Below are 8,821 nucleotides of genomic sequence, written 5' to 3'. Positions count from 1 at the left end.
TGTGGATTGCCCAAAAGAGTATTTCAGGCGGTGGGAACGCCTAGTGGAATGCACCTTATGAGAGATATGAATATTTCAAATTCCAAAAAAAACGTTCAAATGGTTTTTGTAGAGAATTGTATGATCTACAACTATTGTCTGACCAATTTTTACGATGGTAATTTTGGTTTTTTTATTTATTATTATGTATTTAACATCTTTGCAAATTTTCAGCCAATGTCTACTTTGACTGGAATATGTGAAATAGTAAAAGGAACGTGACAAATTTATTTCAAAGAAAACTCAAGGGTCCAAATTTTTCTTTTTAATGTGAGTTTAATTTGAGGTGAACTTAAAACATTTAGAGCTTTTGGCAACTTCTCTAGACCTTAAACTTCTAGACCTCTCTAGACCTTGAACTAAGTTGAAAAATCTGAAAACAAAATTAGATGAATAATGACAAATTAAGAAATTAGTAAATATATTTTGATTTTATATAATAAATTAATATACAAAAATTATCAGAGGGACCTAATTATTTGAAGGATTTCTTTTCCCTCCAATCTAAAAACTCATCAAATTCCTCTTCTAAATCTTCAGCCTCATCTACACTGACAGTCTGATTTCTAGATTCATTGGTATGTGTAACTACCTCTTGCTTCTTCTTTTCCAAATCAAGAACCCTAAAAATAATAATTTAAATATAACGGTTATTGTTGCCGTTCACATAGATACTACTACAACCATTTTAAATCACACAGTATTCAAAAATATTTTTTCAAGTATAGCAACATCACTGTGAAATCTTAAACTGAATTACTTCCAATCTATTAATAGATTTTAATAAAACGTCGCAAGATTTTAATTAACTTAACTAATTTTATCAGCATAAACAAAATGAGAATTTTCAAAAAATAATTGATAGAATTAAAAGAAGTTTTGGAGGTGGGAGGTTATTGCATTCTTTAATGAAGAAAATAACAACAACGGTATGAAAACGAGTTTGAAAATAAAAACTACAAAATAGCGAAGCGAAGAGAATTGTATTGTCGTATTAGACAATGGTTCGTATCACACAAGGAAACTTGAGAAAATTACAACAATGGCAACAAGCAGGTATTCAAGAATGGTTTACTTCTAAAAATATAGATTTTGATGAAAAGACGGTTGAGGCAGAGATTTTAGAAATTGTTAAAGATCATAAAAATAAGTATATCTCAAACATTATTGATGAAATGGTCAAAAAACAAAATAAAACCATTATACGATTACCGTCCTAGCACTGTAAACTCAATTGAGTTGATCTGGACAGATCTGAAGCAATATATTGCAGCTGAAAATAAAACATTTAAATTTTCTAACATTAAAAATTAAACCTGAAAGTGGAAAAAGTGTATTCAACGTGTCCAGAAAAGGTTGAAACCAAAATTTTGAATATACTAGACATTGTCATTGATTTGCAAGTTGAACCCCTTATTATAAATGTTGACGACAGTGGAAGCTCAATGACTTCTGATGGGAAATAAAAAAATGTGTTTATTGAGGTAAAAAAATTAATATTTCATTTTGATGTTCCAATACACATATTTTTAAATTTTTAAATGAATATGTTCCATATTTCCATTGTATCGCTTCCAAACTTCGCGTATGTATTGTATATTTTTGTAATAATCACTGTACATAATTATTTATAATTTATATTTGTAATCTGCTGTACGAAACCGCAAATTATTTCTTAAATGCGGTCCAGTTACATGCTCGGCTTAGGCGTTTTCAACTCTAATTATGTGCACTATGCATGAATATGTTTTGATTCACTATTTGACAAATTATTTGCTACAACTTATGAATTTAGATAAAATTAGGAAAACTTGTGACTAATTCTACAGCATCCTTGATGCAAGCACACATTATGAATGCAGCATGGTAAGAGGTAAATACAAATCTTTCCTTTCTTATTTCCTTTGTCCACACTGAGATTATTATCAATTATTTGCCTAGTGGTTAATTTTAATGTAATAGATAATGTCATCAAAAAGTGGGCGATATTTTCCACATTCATGTATTCTGAAAGACATAAGAATTACAGAAAACAAAATTATCGTTCCCGTTCTGGATACTTTCATCTAAATCAAGTTGTTCAGATTAATAACTAATGATTACTCTGCTGATGAATTAATATTTATGGTTTATCTGTATATACAGTCGAACTCCAATAATTCGAACTGCAAGGGACCGTAGCAAAAGTTCGAATTATCGCAGTTGTGCACATTTACATACATATATGTATGCATTTCGATGCATCTTTCCATTTTATAAATAAATAAATAAATAAATAAATATGTTATGGGTATATAACATGTTTATTTATTTATTTATTTATTTATTTATTCAAAATAATAATTTGTATACGTTTGAAGAATTTTTGGTCCTAAAAAGGACCGATTATTTATCTTAAAATAAAAAAAAATACATATATTTATTTTTTTGTAAAGAAATCAGCTATGCTAGATTGCTTCATGCTGACGATTTTTTCCTTTGAAGCAAATCGAGTGATTTTGCTGATCGCTGCGAAAATATCTTCATCAACGTCTTGTCGCGACTCTGCAAATTCCCTCAATTTTGCTAAAAATTCCAGCGCTTCATTGGGAGTTGGAGCTACTGAGGATGAAAGCTGCTCTTGATTTTCTTCTTCGTCGTCTGATAACTCCACAGCCGTAGATCCTTGGACCTCGTTCAAAATTTCAAAATCAGATAGTTCGCCGCAAATGGCTACATTTTGGTCGATGTTGATGAAATCTTGGTCCAGCTTTGCCTCTTCCAGGATGCTTTCCTCGAACTTGATTGAAGTTTCTTCGCCACGGATGAATCCTGCCTTCCTAAATCCATTTTTGATCGTCGTTGCGCTTACTTGTCGCCAGGCATCTGCACACATCCTCAAGGCTTGCAGAATGTTGACCTTCACTTGGTTTTTGCTGAGTGTAACTTGCTCGTCCAACACCTCGCGCACTAGAATTGACCTGTAGTGAATCTTGAAAGAGTTGATGATTCCTTGATCCATCGGTTGAAGAACGGACGTCATGTTTGGCGGGAAAAACACCACTTCGATGTTTTCTAAATCCGAAATGGAATTGTGGGCACTGCAGTTATCCACGAACATCAGTACTTTTCTCTTCTCTCTGTAGAATTTCTTGTCCAACTTAAGGAGCCAATTTTCAAAAATATCTTGAGTCATCCAAGCTTTCTTGTTAGCTTGATACTCGCATGGCTTCGTTTTGACGTTTTTGAAACAACGTGGATTAGCAGATTTTCCAATAACAAGCAGCGGAAGCTTTTCACTGCCGTCCACGTTGGCTCCTACAAGAACAGTTACGCGCAGTTTACTCAACTTCCCACTGCTGCAATCTTCTCCCTTGAAGGCGAAAGTCTTGTTTGGCGTGCACTCGTAGAAAAGAGCAGTCTCGTCAACGTTGAAAATGTTCCTAGGCTCCACTTCTTTGATTTTTTCTTGCAGCGTCGTTTGCATCCACTCTTCCGCTTTTGACATATCGACGTCCGCCTTCTCGCCGTAGACAGCCTTCATCACGATGTCATTGCGATCCTTAAAATTGCGCAGCCAACCATTGCTAGCTTTGAAGTTGTGACAATTCAAACTGCTAGCAAATTGTTGAGCTTTTGCTTGAATAATTGGCCCACTCACTGGAACTTTCTTATCACGAGCTTGCTTGAACCATTTCTTGACACACCTTCCACGCCTTCATTTTCTGGTCCTCTGCACCTCTTTCTACTTTGAGATGATTGAGAAAAGTCACTGATAATCTTCTCTTTATTCTTCAGAAAAGTCGAAAGAGTATTGCGAGGAATCTGGAACTCTTCGGCTATCTTCGACTTCTTCTTCACGCCCTTTTCAACTTCTCTTATGACAGCAACTTTTTCTGCTAAAGTCAGAGTTTTGTACATTCTTTTAGCAGAATCACACATCATGAAATAAACGTAAACGGCAACACGAAGCAAAACTTTTAGAAACTGGCTCCGAAACGCACTCAATGGAAAACCAATTGAGAATGTCGGCTCTGACAGTTTTAACTTTGCTTTATAAGAGGGTGGTGGTAGCCATCAGCGGCGCGAGAGCATCTCTTCTCACCATCTAAATACGCACCTTCTTAAAAGTCGTCAGGTATCAATAAAACTCTGGCGCCCTTCTTTCAGAAAAAATCAGTCACCACGTTTGCTCTTTACTCTACTTTGTCTCTCTCCAATTCGCTCCCTCTCTCTTTCTCTACAGTTTGAAGGTGCAATTAAATCCGTCCCGTGAACTCGTCGTTTTTAATTGCACCTTCAAACTGTACCATCAATAATAAAATCGTCGCACCGGTTTTTGGGGAAAACCCAGCAGCTCTTATTCTCTTTTCAGTCGTTTCATACATTCGTCCTCTAATTGCAGTTCGAACTAGAAAACTATTTAGGAATGCTTTCTTAGCTCTACCAGTAATAAAATCGTCGCGCCGGTTTTTGGGAAAAACCAGCCGCCGTCTGCAGTTCACCCATATTTCACACTTACAAAATATCGTCGTCTTACCTAGAATCTGAAGATTCGAATTTTTCAATTTTTTTCAACACTAACAGTTCGAATTTTTTAATACATATGTACATACATAATTTATACAAGAAAAATTCGAATTTTTCAATTATTCGAACATCAAAAATTCGAGCTTTTCAATTATTTAAACGCCAAAAATTCGAATTTTTCGGTAATTTTAACACAGAAAATACGAATTTTTTTGATAATTCGAACTTCAAAAGTTCGAATTATCGAGGTTTTTTTACATGTGTTAGTATAGGAATGTCAAGGGACCGACGCAAAAGTTCGAATTAACGAGGAATTCGAATTATCGGTGTTCGAATTATCGGAGTTCGACACAATATTTACAGGTTTAAAATATGCTTCCTCAGAAACCAAAGATAGATATAAACCAGAACATACAGTCGCCAAAGCACATTCCATCAGCCTTACATAAATGTGTCAGCAAAACCATCGACAGGGTAAAACCAAGAACAGAATACTCTGACACATGTTTCTAATCTGTCTAAAAGGATATTGGGCTGCCTCACCCCACAAAAAGAAATGAAGTCAGGGAGTTAGAAAAAGTTTTAAATTAACACTCTTCATTATGTTTTGAGATACAACTACTGTATGGCGAGTGTATAAAAAAATGATTCACCAACTACCTGTTGTATGTTGAAAAAAGAGATGTATAATTCTTAATAATAATCTTAAGGAGAATATTCTCAATATTTTAATTAAACAAATTGTCAATGTCAAGTCATAATATTTAATCACGAAAATCATATAAAAAGATCCAAGAAGTATAATGTAGAAAAATAAAATTCATAAGGAGAATAAAAAGAATTTGAGGAATAATCATTACATAGTTGGAATATTAATAAATTACAAATTAGAAATTCATTCTATAAGCATATTGTACATAATTAATTACAATTATTTTATTATATTTATCATACACCAAAAGAGCAACTAAGTGTCTCAAAATACATTCATCAACTAGCAGAACTTGAGGGTTGTTTTGGAAAATCTTATGTTATTAAAACAACTGAAACTATAAATGCTACAACATATTGGAGAGGGACATATATTGGAATCAGTCTGGCAAAAATTGCATTAATAATATTATTTGCCTTCTGTAACGGCAACAACTTAACAAAGTTTCAGTAATTATGGATTAATACACACTGCAAACAGCAATCGATTGTCCACAGAAAGAAATAAAAAATTGGCTTTTTGGCCCATAACATCAAACTTTTAAAACCTGAAAGCCAAGCCAGAATGGCTGATATTCAAAAAGATATAAATGACACAAAAGTACTGAGTGATGCTGAGTCAGATGATACAGAAATGAAAGAAAACATTGATGAAAATAATAGTTCCTTTTCAGAACTTGAATATGATTTTCAATTGTAGAAAAACTTTATTTAAAAAAAATTGACAGTTTCCTGAATAATGTTTGAATTAATGTTCAATCATTTGTCTTTTGTAAAATAAAGCTTACATTGAAAGCTTTTGATTTTGATAGGTTTTAAATGTTTTTATTTAAGAGTAAATAATTAAGAAAAACTAGAAAAAAGTATTTTGCAATTAATTAAAATATTATATGTGAGTATATTTGAATATAATTTTATTGTTCTCTTTTTCAGTTTTATAAATGAGCTACATTTCATATACATGTATAATTTATGTATTTCATTACTAAGAAAAAAGAATATTTTCAATTATACTCCAAATTTTCAGCCTGAGGAGAATATTCTCGTTCTCCATTCTCCAAGAATATTCTCAGAAGAATATTTTTGCATGACAAATAATTTATGTTTGTATTTCCTATGAACTTTAAGACACTATTATAAATTCGAACCAAATACCTTGATAACTTTTTCATTTGTTCATCAATTTCATCAATTTGTCTCTCAGTTGTAGCCTCTTCTTGATCTTCAGCAATAATGGCATTACTCTCATTATCGGCTTCCTTTATAACTTTCAAAAATCTTTCCCACTCTTCTTCAACGGGATCTTTGTATTCCTGATTTCGTGCCTAAATAAAAATTTGTTATTCACTAAATATAGCTGCTTCACTTTCTCATAAGGCACATCAATCTAGATTATGATTTAATAATTAGTTAGGCCTGGTTGCAGTAATATTCACTCATAAAAATATTGACAATGAGGAAGTAATACATTTTTACTTATTTCTCCTGATTAAATTTGTTAATAAGTAATGAGTCACACTAGCACTAAATGCACAATTTATTGGAAAAGATGCTAGTTATGTGAATGGCTTGTATTTGTTGAAAATAGATCAAATCATGATAAGACGACAGTGACACAAATGAATGAATGATTGAAAACTTGATTAGAATCTGGAGTTCCACAATAACTGTATATGCAACATACAGTATCTGGTGTACATATAATCAGAGAAGTACAGTGAACCACAATTGTGGCTCAGGATTTATCATCTTGACACACTTATATGAAATTTTAATTTTCTACGAGTTGAAGAATATACCATATTAGTTTTAGATCTCTTTCCTATAAAAATCAGTTGAACACACATGTAAAAATTGACATTTTGACCTACTTCAGACTTTATCAAAATTGGACTTGGCACTTACAATTTGTTAATTACCATTTTGATTTTATATTTTTATTTTGATATTCATGATGTAAACGATCTGATCTATAAATTGATATAGTTGAGCAAATTGCCAGTGTCAAGTCATATTTTTGTAAAGACTGAAATAGGTCAAATTGTCAAATGTTGATCTGTTATTTTAAACTGATTTTATATGAAGAAACCTAATATTAGAACAAAACATGATGAAAAACATATAAAAATATCTAAGAGGTAAAAAAGTTGAAGAAAAATAGTTTCAGATCAATACTATTATAAAATATATACTATTATATTATTGTTTAATACATTTTTAAATACTCCTAGACCTTATTTTCACCAAAACTCGACAACATGAGTTCAATTAATTTTTTACCTTACCTTTAACTAATTTGTACATAATAGTAAAAAAATGCTACATATACCTTTGCATCTAGCTTAGGGTCATCAAAAAATCCTTCTGGAAGCATATCTGTACTCTCCTCTACTCCAGCAGTATCCATTTCTTCATTATTGCTAGAGTTATTAGCTACATCTACAGTTTTTCTACTTTTAAGCTTAGAATCAAAAAAATCTTTCGGGAGGGAATCATTTCTATCTCTTTTTGCTTCAGGTTTTGTATTCTTTAAAATACCTTTGATTTTCTTCTCGGGGACGTCTGGAGGTGGAGTTAAAGGTCTCTTTAAAGATTTTGTAAAATTATTTGTTCTTTCTTTGAACTTCTTAGCTACTTCAATATTTTCTTTGTGTTTTTTAGAATTTATATGTAATGGCCATACAGATTCAGAGCGTACTATCCAATTACAAAGTACACAAGTTAGCTGGCCTTGATCATTATATGTAATAATATACTAAGGAAAATAAAGTGTAAATAGTTGAAAAATGAAATTTTTATTTTTTTCTCATGGACCTTATTAAAACAAAATATTCGCTGAAAAAAAAATGAATTATTATAAAAGGATATTTTGCAAGTGGTGATTCAATTTTCTTAACATCTTTCACTTTTATTTTATGATCATTCATTAATTTTCTTAATTCTGACTGGTTTATTTTCTTTTTTGAATTCTTAAATACTGCAGACATTTTATTAAATATAAGTAAATATGATTTTATAAACATTCACAAGACTAGTGGTATAACCAAAATTATATACTCGTTATAACCACAGATCACCTAGATTATTAAAACGATCTGTCAAAATGAACTGATGCCTATTTAAAAATGGCCGCTGTAGGTTAACCATATGATTTGGCCATAAGCTTCTATGTGAACATTTATTTGCTTTGTGAAGTTATTAGTTGGTTTTTAGACCTCATTATTTTCAATTTTAATGAAATCGATTGTTGACCACTCGGCCGAGATTGTAACGTAGATCAGCTGTTTTCTTAGATTGCTCCATTATTAAAATAGATGGTTTGTGAGTACAACACGACCATAGAATTCTTTTAAAAGAGTAGTTTTCTTAGCGTAAATCTCATATGCCAAATACCGAATCGGAAAATATTGTCGGATTAACCCCTTAGCTTAACCGTAAGATTAGGGAAGGGAGAGGATACTGCACAGCTATATCTGGCAGTGCTTCTCTTTTGTTGCCAAAACTCGCAGAACATACCTTTTGGGTATGTTTTGTGCATCGATCTATTAAAAGTTATGGACCC

General features: G+C 31.9%; 1 protein-coding gene across 3 annotated transcripts in view; it reads right to left on the bottom strand.

The window, feature by feature from the left end:
• Positions 1-381: 381 nt before the first annotated feature.
• LOC130896701 (zinc finger protein 830) overlaps positions 382-8,821 on the bottom strand; it is a 286,395-nt gene continuing 277,955 nt past the window's right edge. The window contains exons 1-5 of one of the 3 annotated variants that reach the window (XM_057804965.1): positions 8,128-8,490; positions 7,589-8,003; positions 6,415-6,584; positions 511-662; positions 382-412 (exon numbers count right to left, since the gene is read on the bottom strand). In XM_057804965.1, the coding sequence (XP_057660948.1) occupies positions 515-662; positions 6,415-6,584; positions 7,589-8,003; positions 8,128-8,282 (888 nt within the window). In that variant the 5' untranslated portion in view covers positions 8,283-8,490 and the 3' untranslated portion in view covers positions 382-412; positions 511-514. Of the gene's footprint in view, positions 413-443; positions 663-3,472; positions 6,585-7,588; positions 8,004-8,127; positions 8,505-8,821 lie in introns of those variants that run through there. The other 2 variants (XM_057804966.1, XM_057804964.1) reach the window with 2 other exon arrangements.

The sequence above is a fragment of the Diorhabda carinulata genome, chromosome 7 (genome assembly GCF_026250575.1).
Source record: "Diorhabda carinulata isolate Delta chromosome 7, icDioCari1.1, whole genome shotgun sequence".
NCBI classification, from domain to species: domain Eukaryota; kingdom Metazoa; phylum Arthropoda; class Insecta; order Coleoptera; family Chrysomelidae; genus Diorhabda; species Diorhabda carinulata.
This window is presented reverse-complemented; position numbering and strand designations above follow the sequence as displayed.